Source organism: Salvia miltiorrhiza, chromosome 7 (assembly GCF_028751815.1).
Source record: "Salvia miltiorrhiza cultivar Shanhuang (shh) chromosome 7, IMPLAD_Smil_shh, whole genome shotgun sequence".
NCBI classification, from domain to species: domain Eukaryota; kingdom Viridiplantae; phylum Streptophyta; class Magnoliopsida; order Lamiales; family Lamiaceae; genus Salvia; species Salvia miltiorrhiza.
Window position 1 is genome coordinate 58,331,245 of NC_080393.1, and position 20,389 is coordinate 58,351,633.

At 37.3% G+C, this 20,389-nt stretch overlaps 1 protein-coding gene across 4 annotated transcripts; it reads right to left on the reverse strand.

Annotated features, from left to right (window-relative positions):
• Positions 1 to 920: 920 nt before the first annotated feature.
• LOC130995148 (CBS domain-containing protein CBSCBSPB3-like) lies at positions 921 to 8,729 on the reverse strand. Of its 4 annotated transcripts, none has more exons than XM_057920298.1 (14): positions 8,453 to 8,729; positions 6,008 to 6,173; positions 5,605 to 5,737; positions 5,299 to 5,475; positions 4,316 to 4,391; positions 4,104 to 4,217; positions 3,872 to 3,938; positions 3,464 to 3,569; positions 3,332 to 3,390; positions 2,138 to 2,244; positions 2,000 to 2,061; positions 1,479 to 1,561; positions 1,318 to 1,407; positions 921 to 1,228 (listed from the first exon to the last, which is right to left on the reverse strand). In XM_057920298.1, exons 1-14 carry the CDS (start codon positions 8,476 to 8,478, stop codon positions 1,019 to 1,021), a joined length of 1,476 nt encoding a protein of 491 aa, XP_057776281.1. In that variant the 5' UTR covers positions 8,479 to 8,729; the 3' UTR covers positions 921 to 1,018. The 4 variants fall into 4 exon arrangements, with proteins under 4 accessions (XP_057776281.1, XP_057776280.1, XP_057776283.1 ...); XM_057920297.1 differs by having other exon boundaries at positions 1,479 to 1,564; positions 8,453 to 8,664; XM_057920300.1 differs by having other exon boundaries at positions 1,087 to 1,228; positions 1,318 to 1,367; positions 8,453 to 8,664.
• Between the last annotated feature and the right edge of the window lie 11,660 nt (positions 8,730 to 20,389).

Consider the following 20,389-nt stretch of genomic DNA (forward strand, 5'->3'; position numbering starts at 1 on the left):
TATATTATTCCAGCCCATGTCCAATATTTTGGTCTCATTGTTTCTTGTTCTTCGTTTATGGCTTCAGGTCTCTCTCTCTCTCTCTCTCTCTCTCTCTCTCTCTCTCTGTTTATGTGTAAGCCCACGTTTGGTTGGGTGTTTTTAGAGGTTGGAAAGGGAATCAAGTAATTGAATCCATTACTTGTTGTTTGGTTTGGGTAATGAGATAATCATTACCCTTACTTGAAGGTAACCCAATCACCCAATTTGTTACCCCTCAAAATAGAGAAACAAAAGAAAGGGAATCCCTTACTAATGATTTATTTCCATTGTTAAACCAAACACTCAATAAAAGTAATGGTTATTGTTACCATTCCACTCCTTTATTTGATTCCATTCCCTTTCCATTCATCTACTTGAACCAAACGAGCACTAAGTCTACTAGCACTCACACGCATACCATCTCAATCCCAACCTCTATGCAAATGGGAGAAAGGGAGAAAGATTTTGAAATCATGAAATTTGATTTATGGAAACATATTCAATATGCATCTTAAATTAAAGATTATGTCTCTTTAATTTAGGATAGAAAAATCAATCAAAACTAAATTTAGAATGAATAAGGTATTATTATTTAAATTCATCTATCCTATTTCCTCTCTTCTTTGAACAAATTATAATTTTTTCTTTAATTTTTTATATCAATTTTTATGATTCTATTTGCATTTTTTAATTATTGCAATTAACAATAAATAACTTATGCCGATCATAAATACTTGTTCTGTTGGGCATAGTTTCAAAGACAATACGTTGTCTGCTGTTGATACTTTTTGTGAATACTTACTTTCACGAAAATCTTTGGCATCTATTTCTGAAACACCTCAGTGTATAATATGCAACCTTGTTTCTTCCCTTAAGGTTGCTATTGTGGTGCAGTTGTACTGAAACTGAATAGCCTTTACTCTTATAATTTAATCACTGGAGGGTTACATGGGCTGTTTCTTGACTCGAATCATATAGGCCACTTTATTGCCTTAGCTCAACTCAGCTTGAAAAATAAGTAGATAGCTAAGAACCCAACGACGACAACTACTGTAAGTATGGCCCAACCACTCCGCTCTGCTGTAGTCAGAGTGGCAGATGACAGCACCTTCGTTTCTTCACTCCGCTCTATTGTAGTCATGGTGGTGGATGACAGCTCCTTCATTTCCTGTCTCGAATCATAGTACTGCAAATGTATCCTCAAGACCTGGGGAGTTAAAGACATGACATCAAATGAAAATATAACCATACACTTGTTACTTCGAATCATGAATATCACTAGCAGATTTCACTTACCTTATGACCCATAGATTTTGCTTGGGAAACAGCAGCAACCAAATCTCCATCCGTTGTCAGCACAATTTTGTCACCTTCATCATCTTCATACTAAAAGATAATATGCATAGGAAAACCATTAACGTCAAAACACACCAAAATTAAAGAAATCTACTACCCACCAAAAGTTGAAAGCCCTTTTGATCATCATATACACCCGCCCGTTGCATAACAGCAGAAGCAAGTTTAGCCAAATTATCTGTGACTGCTTAGGAAGAGAAAGAGACACATATCTTAGAACAAATAAAAGCTCTTATGCTATACACATCTCTATTAAAACAATAACAAGTAGTAACCATGCATCTAAATCTCTCATTAAGATCAACCAGACTGTAAGTACGACGTTAAACACATCACCATCGATACTTCATAAGTAAATCAAACATCACAATCACTTCAACTTTAAAAGCATGCATAGCATTTCATAGAGAGAATACATTTAACTATCCTCAAAGTCCATTTTCAATAAAGAACCATCCGCAAAAAATTATAGGTATCTATTATCACACTTTGCTATAATGCTTTATAGAAAAGACATACAATTCCAAATAACAGAAAATTCCAAATGATACCAAGAGATTTCACAAGTCAGGGAAAGCAAAAGTTAAAGAAAAAAGCAAGGTAGCATATAAGCTTTACTCACCCAAATTAAATCTGTGCACACATCCTTTATGGTCTTCGAGTTTGAAAAAAAATGTCATCTTACTGTATAAAAGAGAATGCAAATGATTAGTATATATGTTTCACCGTCATCAATATACTAAACAATGGTAAGCAAGACCTTTGAGTGTCACCATCATCAGAGGGCTTCAATATAAGTTTTGAATCCATAAGCGTTTCCATCACCGTAATCGCAGCCTCAGTAGATGCAACTAAGATATTCTCGAGCTAGAAGAAAAATGGAAAGCATGTAATTTTTGCTCTTGAGAAATAACATCTCTACACTACTACAATGTTCACTTTTTGAATTAGCAGATATCTCTATAATTATCAATATCTTATGTTGTACAACAATTCAACCAATCATTTCTTGCCACATCATCACCACTAGTTACATATGACTTGGTGCTGCGCTTACCAATCTAATATATTCTCTCTCTTTTTGATGATGTGGTTTACCCCCACACCATCCACCAAGAATATACAACTTTTGGCGGACAACAAAATTGTGGACCAAAGTTTTCTATCTTACAAAACTTAAGAAAGTAAAGGTATCTGGTTTACATTTTACAAAATGAATATTATTTGTGCAGTAACCAACACCTTACTTTTCTCAGGATAAAGTTCAGTCACTTAAGAAACACAAGTTGAGAAGAATATTGATGAAAAATACGAGAGATACAAAGATGATACTTGATAGAGAATGAAGACAACAAGCTCTATTTTATATGCATGACTTAAAAGATAAATGCATATATCCGACTTCAGTTAACCTCAAAATCAGGATGGGGTATCCTTTTGAGTATAAATAAGCTGCAATCATATTAGGATGGGGAACCATCAGAGATATTTGGCATACTTGGCACATGACTTGTGAGCAAGCTTGTGAGATCTCATTAAATATTGTTTGACACTAAATATGATATTTTATACTTTCACTTGATAAACATACGATACATATAATTAAACTTATCCCACGGATGAAAATCACAAATTTTGGCAAATACATGGTAGCCTTTAGAGAACAAAACCTATTTCTTTTAATGAATTGTCAAATAGTTCAATTTATATATGAAGCTCTTTAAATGAAGTAAAATACAATAAGCCCAGGCTCATAACAAACAAGACAAGCTTGCCTTGTCTTGCATGAATGAATTACTACTCAAGTTTTGGCAATACACCCAAATATAGAGGTACACTGAACAGTTGTCTTAATAAACAACAAAATGAAATCAATAAAATCACGCCAAAAAGAAACAACAAAATACAAAAATGCAGAGACACTTGATATAGGCCAATCAGGAAGGAACTTTACCTCATAAATTACTCTCTTAGTTATCTGCAAAACATCAACACAAGCTGCAACATTTCCATCTGCAAAGGAAAATGTCATTGTTTCTATATAATAAACAGTGCACACATTCACAGATAGAAAACTAGTACTGACCTTTGTCAACAACAGGAAGAGGTGCAAATTTCCCATCACGCATTATGTACAGTACTTCAAGAATAGTTGTATCTAGTGTTGTGCATTTAGGGTCGGGTGTCATAACCTAGAGACCAAATAACACGAAGGAACAAGAAGTCAAAACCAAAAAATCAAACAATGATTATAAGATGAAAGTTAGGGTTAACCGCCCCACTTCCAGTAAAATTCAAACTAGTGTAAAAGTATCACTCCAAACTTCAAGGGGTCATAGCAAAAATTCATTTAATCTGAATTACATTAAGGTGCAAAGGCAGCTTCGCAAGTGGTGGCTAAATCATATCAATAAAGATCAAATATTTATGCCACCTTCTGCAAAGATAATGTATGATCTACAAGTTGGAGCACTAAGAAAATAAGTAGTCAAACCTTCTCCACTAGAGTAACCTCAGGAGAGAGGTTCTGGGCCACAACGCGCATAAGAATATCTTTTGAACTGAAAAGTGAAAAGAAAAGCATAAATAGAAAAAGTTAATTTTTTTTAAAAATGAACAAAATCATTATAAATCATTTTGGAAAGATAAAATGTCAATCAAGAGACATTCTTTCACATTCCTAAAGTATATAAAGACAATTAGAGATTTTTGATCAAAGATAGTACGTGAGTATCCCGCGAATGTTGTTTCCTGTCATAATAAGAACATAATTGACCCATGAATCCCGCATTTTTTTAGCAGCAACATAAACTGTGTCTGAAGGTGATACAGTTGCAACCCTGAATAAACGATATAAATAGAGTAGCATAAGCAATACTGAAAAACTGATTGTCCCATCTCAAACGAAATATAAACCTTAGGAAGTACACCTTCTTACCTATAAGGCTCCAAAATAATAGTAGATATAGAAGATCTGAACAAGCGGTCACGAATGCCCTCGAAAGCTGCTATTTCTAAAACATAAATACAAACAATAGAAACAGAATCTCTTGTCAAAATTACAGACCTTTATACAAATCAAAAATAGCAAACCAATCAAGTGAAAACATAAGAAGCATTCATTAGTGGCAAAACAAAATAAGATAGTATTTACAATTCCTTTAAAGGGATAATATTATCACATCAAAAAAATAGATGAATTATATTATTACTCTTTGGGTGAAAAAGAGAAATGAGAAAGAGTGAAATTTTCTTTTGTAGAAAATGAGGGGAAAGAAAGAAGGAATTTAAAGGGAAAATATTTGTCTTATCCTTTTTTTCTCATGATAAATTTACTTCAAAAGAGCCCACATGGAAGTTTGAACTAGCAAACGTTTAGGTCCTTGAATCTAAGCAAAAAGCTTGAATATGAACTAGTTTGGACTTTGGATCCACTGCTACCAAACATAGTGTCGTATATCATCTTCACTAATCAACCCAATTAAAAAAAATGAACATGTCAATCTAAGTTGTATGATATGTAACTTTATCCAACTTTTAACTTTAATAACTCTCTAGTTCATAGCATTCCATTGCATTGTAAGGACACAATACAACTTAATTTTACTACGACAAGGTTATCATGCATATCTATTACAAGAAATGTTCCTTACAGACATGTAATAAGCAACCACAAATTAATATACCTATGAAAGATAGGGCTAGCAGAAAGTGAACATATGCAAGTAAGTTGTGTTCTCTAACACTAAGTAGATCTTCACTTTAGTTAGAATTCTAGTACTGAGCTTCCCAATATGACTCCAATATTTACAGCAAATATGCATTGAATATGTGTTCTCTAACCCTAAGGAGATATTTTTTTCATTGGAATACATGCAAACTGATATTACAAATAAACACTGACAAGAATAATAAACTAACCAGGTAAGTCGTTTCCATATCGATGTTCATGTCCTTGTTCATACACTCTTGCTGTCATAACACTTTTCTTCTTGACATATTTCTCTATACTTAATATGGTATCATCAAGGCAACTAGTAATATCTAACAGGGCTATGATTTGATCGCTCTCAAAAACCGGAAGATGCCTACAATTCCCTGTTAAAAAAGTAAAAGGAAATGTCGAGTATAAGAAAGTAACTAGACAATGGAATATTGCGTTTCTTTGTGAAACACAAAAACTTCTTAGGCAATTAAGAGCAAGCAACAAGCAAAGGAAAAGGTAACCTATGACCGTTATCTGCAAAGCTTCAATAATCGGAGCACTTGAGCTCACAATAGATCGGTCTCTTGTCATAACTTCTGAAATTAATGTCCGGTCGGGTTTCAATTGCTTTGCTACAACCCTAGTCATAATGTCCTGTGCACCAAAAATGAACCAATATAGCTAACAAACAAGGAGATATTGATACATATTTTAATTCAATTGATTTCAGAGATATATATTCCAAGATATATACATACATATACACAAATACAACATATGCAATAAAACTGCTCTCAGATCTTTACTTTCAAACTTCAATTTTGCATTAGCATATGCAATAAAACTAGAAAACAAACAAAAGAAAGAGTAAGGAATAATATGACGACTACACACAGCTCATATTATTATCTCTCATAATATTACCTTATCAGTGACGATTCCTGAAACCAAATTATTAGTATCATTCACCAGAACAGCATCTACACATATGGCCGCCATTCTTTTACAGACATCTAGTACAGTCGTCCCTTCGGAAACTGTGAGTTTCTTGGATAATTGAAGATTCTTCAATGTTCTCTCTCCCTCACCACTACATGTACATATATAACTCAATCATGTCAATTGACCAAGCAAAGAAATATAATCACTATATGAGAATGAAAATACGTCAATTTTCAAAAATCAAGATATGAGTTTTTATTTTTTATTTATTATATATTATATACTAGTATATACTAAAAGTCCATAATTCATGGGTCTGACATATTCATGTCAATAGCCATTAATAATCAATTTTAAAATTCCTATTATCCTAAAGCATTATAATTTATAGACATAAAATCAACAATTACTTAATTTACTTCCCAACTACAAAATCACCGGATACCAATTAATTCCCAATAATTAAAAAAAAATAGATCCTGCTAGGGATGTTAAAAAAGCCCAAAACCGACGGTTCGACCCGAATAGACTGATAAAAAATGAAGGTTAAGGTTGAAAATTTTTAGCCCAAAAAAATTTATCCCGAATGGCCCGAGCCCGATAGGGTTGGCCCGATTAACCAAATACTTTCTTAATAATTGATTTTTAAACTTCAATACTTTACTTTTTAATTCGATAATAACATTTTGATGCTTATAGAATATGCTTTAATTTTTTTCAACGGTTAATAACAAACTTCTATGATATAAAAGTCAACGAAAGATAATCATTTATGTTAAATCTCCATACAATTTTTATCGAAAATGAAGTTAAAGTTAGACATTGTGTAAACTTACGTTAAAATAACACTAATTTTTGTATCTAAAACAAGACGAAAAGTCTTAATTTAAAAAACAAGACATATTTTTGTTACAAGAATATGATTATCTATAAAAAAATAAATATTAAAAAATCGTAAACTTACGGGCCCGAACGGGCTAGCCCGAGTTAGGGTCGAAAAATTTTAGCCCGAAAAATAAAAAAAAAAGAACCGACTAGTCCGAACCAAAAGTAACCCGAAACCGAGTGGATTGACCCGATTGACATTAGGGATGGCAATTTACCCGCGGGTAATTAATACCCGCAAAAATCCGAACCTATTATGGTGGGTTTGAGAGGCATTTGATATCCACGGATAGTTTCGTGGTTGCAATTCACTATCCATTTAGTTCCATTTAGTTCGTGGGTATGAGTTTTGATACTTATTATCCATACTTGCGAAATCCGTTTACCCGCGAAAAATATCCGCAAAAATACCTGTCAATTACTCGTGAAATATCCGTCAATTACCCTTTAAATTTGTTATAAATTTATAATTAAATTTTATTTTGCGGGTATTCAATAGATAGTGGATGGCGGGTATCCGACGGATAGCGGTCGGCGAATACCCGACGGGTAGCGGGTATCCGCGGGTGGCGGGTTTGGATACCATTTGATATCTATGGATAGTTTCGTGGTTAAAAATCACTATCCATTTAGTTCGTGGGTATGAGTATGAATAGTCACTATCCGTACCCATCGTACCCGATTGCTATCCCTAATTGACATCCCTGGATCCTGCCAATTGATGTAGGCGCGGCCAGCAGCGCACAAGTGCGTGAATAGCTTCGGAGTCAGCGGTGATGATTGAGAGGGTGTTTGGCTAAGCTTATAAGCTCCTTAAAACAACTTACAAGCTTCTTCAAAGTGTTTGGCAAAATAAGCTCATAAACAGATTATAAGCTCCAAAAATAAGCTCCAAGAGCTTATAAATTCCCAAAAAAATAAGTTCCTCTGCCCAACTTATTTTTTTATAATCTCATATGCAACAATCATTTTACAATTATTTTTCAACTATAATTTATTATTTTCATCATATATCATTTATGTTCATTTTTCTTCGATTTTCTCTCTCTAAATTTTTTTTTTCTCTCTTTAGCAAAAAATTCACTCTCTAACTTATATGCTCAATTATCCAAACACTTTGACAACTTATAAGCTCTTAAAAATTACATTTTATAAACTTTTGAAACATCTTATAAGCTCCAAGAGCTTATAAGCTCTTTAAAAAAAGCTTAGCCAAACACCCTCTGAATGAGGTTTGAGAAGAATGACACACGGGCTAAGGTTTACAGTATGACAACAATTTTAATTAACATATTAAACACTTTTACACAATAACACACATATTAACCAATTAATTGGACAAATAACACCAACATAACAATAACATAAGTCAAATCTCATTTTTCTTTAAGAAAAAAAAAAAAAAAAAAAAGACCACCACTCAAATCTCATTCCATATAATATACCAAATTCAGAAACCAAATAATAAGTCTACAAATTCAGAAACACTGACATAACAGATCTCATTCCAAATAATAAGCACGCAAATTCAGAAAAACTAACATAACAGGGATGCGCGACTCGGCCATGTCGATCTCTAAACCCTCTGGTATCTCTCTCGAGGCTTTGTTTCCTCACACCACTATCTGTTGCGCCTCTCTGGCAATCTGGCAAGCTCTATACCCTCTGGCTATCTCTCCCGAGACTTGTTTCCTCACACCACTATTATCTTTTATATACTTCTTCTTTTATATACTTCTCCTCCTACGAATAGAGTCCCATTTTCTTTTTCTTTTTTTGAGGATAATTAGAGTCCCATTCGATGAATTTCCTACCATACTATACACAGACACACGTTTCCTACCATGGGGGCACGTGCCCCCACAACTAATTTTTTTTTTATTATTAGTTATGTATACTTCTCAAGCCCAAACATCCTAATTCCCAAGCCCAAACTTAATCGGTGCCCCCTTCAGATATTTTTATATGAATTCCCAAATCCCAAGCCCCCCAAAACCCCAAAATCAACTCCTTTTAAGAAATTCGGCGGCTCTGTCTATCTCCATTAATTTTTTTTGAAAGAGTCTCTCTCCATTATTATAGCACTAGTATGCCCGTCCGTGCGATGCACGGCAAATATCGAAATTAAACGAAATGTTTATATAAATAAATAAATAATATAAATATTAAAGAGAGTAAAAAATATGAACAAATACTAAATTTTTTTTAAAAATAAAATAATATAATGAACAAGAATTAGTCAAAAAACTCAAATTTGAAAACATCAAATTTTCAACTTTATATAAAGTTTAATGATAGTAATAATTATTAAATAATTAAAAATTATTTGATAAATTATTATTATTATACGTCATATTTGATACAAAAATATAACTAATATTTGAAATTATATTTATATAACTATTTACTATCTACAAAGTTGTATTAAAATTAATACAAAAAAAAATATTTAGAAAAATAGTTATATTATGAACCAATATATTTTCATTCACCTTTGTTACATTCTAAACTGTTATAATTATAAAAAAAACAAGTAAAGCAAAAAATATGCTATTTACTTATTTTCCATTTAAAAACACAAAATAAAAATAAATACATATATCGAAGAAAAATATAGCATAAAAAAGTAAACATGTCATTAAGGAGAGAGGATTAAGAAAAACAATAAAGAGAGTAGAGAGGAAGTATACAAAAAATTATTTAAAATTTTAAATTACTATAACTTATACATTTTAAAATTTTTTTTTTTTTATGATTTTAAATTTTAAAAGGTCTAAAATTTTATAAGAAATCTTAGCAAAAAAAAAAGTGTCAATATATTAAAGTAGCCTATTTTATATAGCAAAATTAAAATTTAGCCTATAGGATAAAAACATACTCCATCCGTCCACGAAAGAACTTCCTATTTTTCTATTTCGGGACGTCCACGAAAGAACTTCCTACTTTTTCCTATTTTGGGACAATACGCCACCACTTAAAAAATACTCCCCTTTTAAGACAATTCCCACCACTCAAATAACATTAATTAAAACAATAAAATAAATTATTAATACTTTTTCACAATTCTCAATACACTTTACAACTTTTTCTCCACTCTCAATACACTATACAACATTTTATTAAAACTCGTGCCACTCCCTCCTAGGAAGTTCTTTCATGGACGGAGGGAGTAAAATTTTAGCCACTTTTAGCGCGAAAAGACTGAAATATCCCTCCATAAATATGGGCAAATTCTGTCTCTGTAGCATCGCTCCTTCTCTTCCTTCTCTCTCTCGCTCTCTCGCTTTTGCTCTCTCTCCCCTCTTCTCTTTCTCTCTCTCTGCTAATCGTATAAGCGTCGTTCATCCGCAGTCGGAGGCGGCGCATCATTCTTCTCCGACGTCGGTGCTGGCGCTGGAGGCGGTTCCTCGCCGACGTAAGTGTAAAGAGAGAAAGAGGGGAAATAGAGAGATAATTAGGGTTTGCATATCACCGTTTAAAATGAAAGGGGGTCCGGCGTCGCAACCGTCGACCGCCTCAGTGGGCTCGACAAACCGATGGGGGCATGGCTTGGCGGCGCAACTGTGGTGGTGAGGAATCATCAGAGTAGTGAATTGAAGGGAAATTGGGTTAATTCTTTCTCGTGGACGTGAGGAATTAGGGCTTTTTTGTGCGATTGGATTTTGGTGAAGGGTGAATTTGATTGGTGATGAAGAGCTTGGTGGCGACGGCGTCTTCCACGGCCAGGGCCAATTGATTAATATCAATATTGAGTATTTTGGTACCGATGAACTGCTGCACTACATTTCTCAGAGGTAATTCTGTTTTCTTTTTCTTTTTTTGTGTGTGTGCATAAGTGACCGCAATTTATCTGGAAAATCAATTATTTATGGGCTAATTTTTGTTGTAGATTAGCTTCAATTTATTGCAGAAGTTTTCATTTTTCTTTGGTTTTCGTAGAGAAAAGGGTGTATTGACTATTGAGTGCTCTTTTTGGCTGAATTGCATCCAGTCATCGTATTGTTTGTTAATGGTGTGAATTCCATGGCTATCTTCACTGAGCAAGTCGCAGATTTATCTGAGCAAACATCATGAATTCCTGAATGGAGGGAGTAGCTCTAAATTGGTACCTTAACTTTTCATTTAATTTGTGATATATATATAGAATTAATAAATGATGCAGGTTGGTGGTAGTTTTCTTCTGGGTGCTGTATGTGAGATATCATGTCGGCGTAACGACCAATGAGATGCTGGCTGTTCCCAAGTCGCCCTTTGTTGCGATTGGCTTTCTTTGTGTATAAATGGACCAATTATCACACCCTTTGAATTTAATTGGCAAAGCCCTTACCATACACATGAGATCATATAACATTAATTTACTCATTTTTTATTCAACACCATCTCTTGCAGCCATGCTTCCGGGACCAGCCATACCCTTATTATATGTCACGACCGAACCTAATTAAGGATAATTAAGCCGGGAAACCGTGACTAATGGAGGGAGATTAGAAGCGGGGTAGAAAGGGGATAATCAAACAAGGAAAGATCGCAGTATCATTGTTAACAACAGGGATATTTATAATATAACGGAGTTTTAGTCGTATAGACTCAAATAACTAGTAAGTTCGGATAACTCCGACTTATCCAAAATAACATAAAACTTCTGAGTACGCAGCGGAATAAGGTTCTGATTACATGTATGAAGACATGTAACCCTAGAGTTCATTAATACATAATAAGACAAAAGAGTCCCGCTCGTCACTTCATCACCATCGGCAGCTGCTCAACCTGCACATTTAGAAATATATGCAGGGCTGAGTACAAAAGTACTCAGTGGGCACATATGCCTACTATGAAATATAACATGCTTCGTAAAGTTGTAAATTGTCATGCCATCATAAACAGTACAGCAAGGGAGTTTTTCGCTAAAAAGGCCCAAGCTTACTAAATTCATTTGTGATTCTTAAAGTTCGTCTGCAGACTAAGTTCTCTTGTAATCTATCATATCTGGAACTATGTGCCGGAGAGGTGGCCACCTCTCACGGACACTTGACCGGCCAACCCGCTAGATGACTCACGGTCACTGGTGTACACTAGCCCTGGCAGGATAGCTATCAACTGCTCAGGACCCGAATTCGATTTCATAATAACTGGCAAAGCCACATCAGATAGATATCATACCAAACATTGAAACATTTATGGCAAGACAACAGTTGAAATAATTTTCAGTTCAAAGATTTTGCTATGAAATAACTGTTCAAACATAACATTAAACTCATTTGATATATATGAAAGTAACCCACCTGTTAGAAACTTTCTGTGGTACAGTAGCTCCTTGACTGATTATTAATCTCGTGCTTGACCTTTATTATGAGAATATAAATAAGATACTACTCGAATAAAATCCTCAATTAATGAGAATGCGTAATTAACTATGCATGATCCTTATGCATGAATTATTATTCTGAAATAATAATTAGGGAATTTCTATTGTTAATCCAGGCTATCGGATTTAAACAAAAGCTAAGTCTCGTCTCATGAAGCCGGATAATTAATAAAAATTAATCCGTTCTATTAGGATGTTCTAATCCGCCAATTAAATAAATCCATCTTTCTTGGTCGTTACTAAGAAATAACTAATTCAGCTTATTCGCTGAATAACCTCATAAATTACTCGGGCTTAATAAATAGGAATAAATAATGTTATAAGATTAAATAATTAAAAGGCTCAACATAAGACAGCCTAATAATTAATTAAATAGAATTGGCTTGAATAATTAACATGAGAGGCCCAATTAAAATAATTCATCGGCTCAAGTAATTAAATAAATCTTGTCTCAATAAATAAATAATTTGATTAGCTGGGCTCAATTAAATAAATCACACGAGGCCCAACGAAAATAATATAACAGCCCAATTAAAATAAAATAGATGGGCTTTAATTTAAATAAATTTGGCCCAATGAAATAATGTAATAAAAGCCCATCTGAGTAAAATAAATAAGGCCCAACTGCAATGATACAGTAACCCAAATATGTGAATAATTAAAGGCCCATATAAATAAATTAAGAGGCCCAATCAGTAATTAAAATCGGCCCAATCTTACAATTAAAATCGGCCCATATAAATAAAATCAAAGGCCCAATTCATAATTAAAATCGGCCCAATTACAATAAATACAACAAGGCCCAAGAATAATAAATAATGAAGCCCAAAGAAAAATAAAGGCCCAAATTTTCGGCCCAACTCAATTAAAATAGAAGCCCAATTTAAAATAAAAGAAAGAAGCCCAATTAAAAAAATACACTCGGTTCTCTCTCTTTCTAAACTCACGTTTCTCTCTTCTTTTTTTCTTCAGATACATTGTCTCTCTCTCTTTCAACTCAATCTCTCTCTTCTTCTCAAAAATCATTCGACTCTCTTTCTTCAATGAGGGCTCGCCGCTGCTGCTCCGAAATCCGGCGAGGTCGACAGCCGCGCCAAGGTCCGACGCCTTCTCGCCTCTCTTCTTTCTCTCGTTCTCAGCCCACCAAATCGGGCTCCATCGATTCAGCGCCGCCGTCTTCCGATTCAGAGTAGTCGCCGACTCCTCTCTAGTTTCCGTCGAGTTCCGTCAAGTAGCAAGGCTCTGCCTTTGTCGTTCACCATGGGTCGCCGTCACTGAGCAACCGGCGAGCACCGCCGCCGCGGCTCTCTCTCCGCTCACCACCAGATCCGCCTCTCACTCTGCTCCCTCGAATCTTCTCCGGTCGTGGCTGAGCAGCAGCTGATCGACCCGTCATCTTTCCCTCCGTCGACCAGCTCTGTGTTCAGCCGCCGTCCACCCCCCTTTTCTTACTCTAGATCGACGGCAGCAGCTAAGCCGTCTGCTGTTGTTGTCTCCGGAAAGCTCGCGAATGGCCGCTGCTGTCATCTGACTTCCGCCGAGCCCCGACGCCGCTGCTGCTACTGGAAGGCCGGCTTCGCCGTGCCGCTGCACTCCAGAATCAGCGAGATTCGCCGCGCTGCTACTTCAGAATCGGCGAGAACCATCGCTGAGGTCGGGAGTCTTCTACCTTTCACCGCTCGACGCCGTCGACGCTGCTGTCCTCGCGAGTCGCTGCTGCGCACGAGTCCGGCGGCCTCTGCACGTCGCCGTGATTCACGGTTGGCGCTTGGATCCCCTTGAGCTGTCGCCCGATCATCGCTTCTTGGCTCGACCGAACAGGCTGCGCCATTTCCCTAAAGTTAAGTAAAACTCGACCCTCTTTCTATCGGCTCTCAACGCAAATTAACTACAAGGCGTAATCTATGTTGTTTGTATAAACTCAGTTCATGATTCTATTGAGCTCTAATATTTCTATAATTCGATTATGCAGTGGGTAAAACTAGCCATAGTGATTTGTTTCTATTTCGAAAGTCCTCATTGTCTGACTCATGAATAACACATAAAACTAACTTTGGTTGATTGCTATGTCCATTATGCAAAATATACTCATCTTCTACTCTGTATTCTTTATCCAAAGTGTGTTTGATGGATGATGCGTGAACTGGAATTGAAATAAGGGAGCTTAGTATTTTACCTTGTAATGTGTTTGAACTGAGTTAAGCTGAGGAATTCGTTGGAAAAAAAAAATCTGAAATTGAATTGTATATTGTTCTTCTTAATAATTGTAGGCTAAACAAGAAGTTGAAAAGATTTGCTTCAAGGCTTACGTCTTCAAGGTACAGTTTGGAGTTGGAGGAAACTCTCTCTCCCTTTCTCAGCTTCTTCTGCACGTTTTAGTGAGGGAAGAAGAGACTTGATGGCTGGAACAATTTGTGTTGCTGCATAATTGAGTGGTGGGGAAAATGGTGGTGAAAGTGGTGGGGAAAAGTGATGATAATGGTGTGTAGGAGTTGGGGAACAAAAGTTGATGGAAGAAAAAGAAATAAAAAGTAGAGAAGAATTAATGATGTATTTTCTCTGTCTCGGTGATTCTGTAACTGTAAAGTGGATCGCGTGCTCATATTTGCTTGTACTGTTTATTTAAATAAATCCCGATTTCAACATGTGATATCTCGCTAAAATCGATAAGTTATAAAATGAATCTAAATTAAATCCGTAGATTTAATTCGTTCGTTGTTCTGATATCTAAATTAAATCCGCAGATTTAATTAACTCACGAGTCGGAAATAATCCACGACTTGAGTAAAAATAAATTCTAATTCCATCTCGCTTAAATAAATAACGTGACTTTGCTAAGTCAGTTATAATTCTGAAATAATATCATGACTGCTTTAACAATATAAATTCAGGATCATAAGCTGAATTCATATCAGGATAAAAACCGTTTTCATTCACTGATGAACAAAAATAAACACTCACTACTGGATTTAAAATATATAAAAGAGCGGGTCACTACATACTACCCCTCTTAACAAAAATTTCGTCCCGAAATTTGCATATTTCTTCTAAAACAGTTCGGGGTATTTCTCCTTCATTTTGTCTTCAAGCTCCCACGTGGCTTCCTCTTGTCCGTGGTGTCTCCATAAGACTTTCACTGATGTGATTGCCTTATTCCTGAGTTGTTGTACTTTTCGATCTAGAATGGCCTCTGGTCTCTCTTCATAGCTCAAGTCTGGGCAAAGGATCATCTCTTCTTGGTGGATTATGTGCTTAGGATCGAAAACATATTTTCTGAGTTGTGATACGTGGAAAACATTGTGAACGTTTCCAAAACTTGGCGGTAATGCCAACCTATAGGCTACTGGGCCTATTCTCTCCAAAATCTCATAAGGTCCTATGAATCGGGGTCTAAGTTTTCCCTTGACACCAAACCTAGTTATCCCCTTGGTAGGAGATACCTTTAGGAAGACCTTGTCTCCTATTTCAAAACATAACTCAGTTCGACGTGCATCAGCGTAAGATTTCTGTCTATCTTGTGCCTCTTTTATTCGCCCTCTGATCTGGCGGACTATCTCAACCATCTCATTGACCATGTCTGGTCCTAAAACTTTTCTCTCACCCACTTCATCCCAATAAAGCGGTGATCTACATTTTCTTCCATATAATGCCTCATATGGTGCCATATCGATAGTTGACTGGTAACTGTTATTATAGGCAAATTCAATCAACGGCAGCACTACTTCCCAACTTCCACCTCTGTCTAACACCACTGTTCTCAACATATCTTCGAGGGTCTGAATTGTCCTTTCAGACTGCCCATCTGTCTGCGGGTGGAAGGCGGTGCTGAAATTTAGCCTCGTGCCTAACTCCTTTTGTAAGCTCATCCAAAATCTAGAAGTAAATTTTGAGTCTCGGTCTGAAGTAATTGACACGGGTACACCGTGTAAGCGTACAATCTCTCGAACATACAACTGAGCTAGCTTGTCTGACCCGTGTGTGATCGGTATTGGTATAAAATGAGCACATTTTGTAAGTCGATCCACTATTACCCAAATGGCAGTGTTTCCTCTCTTTGTTTTGGGCAAACTGGTCACAAAATCCATTGCTATGTGCTCCCACTTCCATTCTGGGATCTCCAATGGTTGTAGCTTTCCATATGGCCTTTGGTGTAGGGCCTTCACTTGTTGGCAAGCTAGGCATCTCTCTACAAAGGATGCTATGTCTCTTTTCATGCCTTCCCACCAAAAATGCTTCTTTAGATCTTGATACATCTTAGTACTGCCTGGGTGGGCAGTATAAGGGGTATCGTGAGCCTCACTCATGATTTTATCCTTAAGCTCATCATCATGGGGGATGCATATCCTTCCCTCAAAGAGGATAGCATTATCTGATGCTTCTTGATAATTCTTGACGCCTCCTTTCCTTACTGCTTCCCGTAGTTTTTTCCATCTTCCCATCTTTTCTTTGTGCTTCTACGATCGTCTTCCTCAAGTTAGGTACCGTTGCCACAACGCTTGCTATCGTCCCTGGTGGTTTAATCACTTCTATGCTCATTTTGCTAAATTCCCTTATGAGCACCGTCTCTCGAGTGATGAGAGTTCCCAATTTAGATTGAGTTTTACGACTCAATGCATCAGCCACTACGTTGGCCTTGCCTGGGTGATAGTTAATACTACAGTCATAATCTTTCACTAGTTCGAGCCATCTCCTTTGTCTCATATTAAGGTCCTTTTGCTCGAAAAAATATTTCAGGCTTTTGTGGTCTGTGTATATCTCGCACCTAACTCCATATAGGTGGTGTCTCCAAATCTTTAGTGCGTGCACCACTGCAGCTAATTCCAGATCATGAGTCGGGTAATTTAGTTCATGTGGCCTAAGCTGTCGTGACGCGTATGCTATCACTTTTCCTTCTTGCATTAGTACACAACCGAGTCCATTTTTGGACGCGTCCGTGTAGATCACATATTCCTTGTCAGCTGTTGGGACGGCTAACACTGGTGCCATAGTAAACTTTTCCTTGAGTTCTTGGAAGCTCTTCTCGCACTCCTCTGTCCAAGAAAATTTTATTCCCTTCCTGAATAGTTGCGTCATTGGCCTTGCAATTTTGGAAAATCCTTCCATAAACCTCCGATAGTAACCTGCCAATCCTAAGAAACTTATTATCTCATTAGGGTTAGTAGGCGATTTCCATTCGCGCACTGCTTGCACTTTTTCAGGGTCCACTTTAATCCCTTCTGATGACACAATATGTCCTAAAAACGTGACTTCGCTGAGCCAAAACTCGCACTTGCTGAATTTGGCATAAAGGCGCTCCGTCCTCAACGTTTCTAGAACAATTCTCAGATGTTCCTCATGGTCTTTCTCGTTCTTCGAGTAGATCAGGATGTCATCTATAAACACCAAGACAAATTTATCTAAGTACGGATGAAACACTCGATTCATGAGGTCCATGAATACGACTGGCGCATTAGTTAGCCCGAATGGCACAACTACAAATTCATAGTGGCCATACCTAGTTCGAAATGCCGTCTTAGGTACGTCTTCTGGTCGAATCTTCAGCTGGTGATAACCAGACCGCAAATCAATCTTCGAGAACACGCTTACTCCCTTGAGCTGGTCGAAAAGGTCATCTATCCTTGGTAAAGGATATTTGTTCTTCAGTGTCACTTTGTTCAGTTCCCTATAGTCTATGCACATTCGCAATGTGCCATCCTTTTTCTTCACGAAAAGTACGGGTGCACCCCAAGGTGATACACTTGGCCTAATGAATCCAAGTTCCAAAAGTTCTTGCAGTTGTATCTTGAGTTCTTCCAACTCTTTAGGAGCCATTCGGTATGGTGCCTTCGAAATGGGAGCTGCCCCGGGCTCCAAATCAATGGTAAACTCAATTGGTCTGTCCGGTGGTGGCCCTGGCAGAATCTCTGGAAATACATCTGAAAAGTCCCGTACAATTGCTACATCTTCTATACTCTTTTCAGTACTCAGTTCTCCGTGCAAGTATACGAGGTAAGCTGGGTATCCCTTCTTCATCATTTTCGTTGCTTGTAGGGCGGAGATGATCATCTTTCTTCTTCTCATACTAATTCCGTGGAAATGTGACGGCTCACTTCCTGGGGGTCGAAACGATATCCGTCTTTCGTTACAAAGGATGGTGGCATAGTTCTCGGCTAGCCAGTCCATTCCTAGGATTATGTCCACATCTCCCATCGGAATAACATACGAGTTGTTCACTACAATCTTGAGTGACCCTATGTTCAGTTCTAAGTTCAAGCACACATGATCTACTGTCGTCATCCCTCCTATAGGTGATGATATACTCAACTCCTGATCAGCTCTTTCCATTTTAAGTTTTAATGTGTCGACACATGTACTTGAAATGAAAGTATGCGATGCGCCCGTATCAAATAGAAGTACAACAGGAGTATTGAGTAGCATGCCCATACCTGCCAGGTTTCCCTGGTTGTTCTCGGGCTGCTTCTGCCTCATAGCATAGGCTCTAGCATGACGAGGCTTTTCATGTTGTTTCTGTTGTCGCTGCTGTTGTTGGCGGGCCTGTTGCTGATACGGTTGTTGAGGTTGTGGTTGGTACTGTAGCTGTTGGTGCTGCTGTGGCTGCTGATACTGTGATTGCTGCCTTGGGTATGGTTGGGGCAAAGCTTGGATTGCTCGCAGATGTGGAGCCTGGATAGGTGGATTCGGCCTTGAACTCGTTCCATGTTGCTTATTCGGGCACCGGTTTGCATAGTGCCCCTTCTGGTTGCAGATATAGCAACTATCACTGCCGGCCTTACAGATTCCCACATGACTTTTGTTACATTTGGGGCAATGTGGGGCCCTCTGTTGGTTATTTCCCATATGTTTCGGTGCGCCCTGGCTTCCATAGCCCTGTGACTGGAAGACCTGTCCCTGCCATGGGCTCTTCTTGCCTTGGTTCGGGTTACTGTTGTCCCATCTCCTCTTTCCTTTTAAATTCTGATTATGATTTTGATCATGTGAAGGTGCTGGCGTAGGTACAGTTGCAGGTCTTTCTCCTGGCATGGCTGCCTCAATGTCCAACGCTCGGCTGAGCGACTCAATGTAGGACAATCCTCTGTGGCTTGCCAAAGCCATCCTAATCTCGTGCCTCAGACCGGCACAAAACTTTTCAGCCATCTTCTCATCTGTGTCAACTTGTTCCGGCGCATATCTAGACATATCGCAGAACATCCTGTCGTATTGAGTTACCGACATCTTCCCTTGCTTCAGATTGTAAAATTCAGCTTCCTTATTCTTGCGGTAGCTCTTGAGTATATACTTGTCATATATACCGGCTTTAAATTATTCCCAAGTCAGGTTTTCTAACTGCTCTGCTGTCATCGTTTTCATCCTTGCTTCCCACCAGAAATCAGCTGACCCAGTCAACTGAAAAGGGCACGCAAGTTAGGCGCTCTTGGTCAGTGCAGCGAAAAAGCTGAAAATGCGCTCCATCTTTCGTACATATGTCTCAGCTTGGCCGGATCTCTTGTCCCACTGAAGACAAGTGGATTTTGTCATAGGAATAGTTCTTCTATTCTATGTTCTGTTCCCCTTCTCTCGGACGCCTTTGCTTTGTTGGCATTCCGATGAGTCGACATATGTTCACCAATGTAATACACATATGCATATCGTCGATTCTGTAAATCATTTTCTTGATTCTCAAATCTCGCTCATACTCTATCTCATGAAAGTATATAAATAACATAGCAGAAGTGACTTGCCGCAAAAGACTGATAGGGTCGCTACATAGACATGGGAAATTAATATTAATGAGGACTATTTCATCAACATTTGAATATAGATATGGTAATCTATCCAAGCATTATACATGATGAACTGGCTATCTTGCAAGGTCATCATGAGAGGCTCAGTTCTGAAATGCCCTATGAACCAGCGTTTCCGTACTAATACTAGTCAAAATAACTAAGCCAACATAGGGGCATACAAAAGTATCGAAATGATCGTCGTTTTTGAAATACACAAATAACGTCCTACTAAATGCACAAGAGATTGTCTGTATGCATTACGTGCTTGACCCTTGGGTTGAAGCATACGTGTTTGACTGATTTAATCTGATGAGTATCTGTTTATCCTTGGGTCACAGAAAATCTACCAAT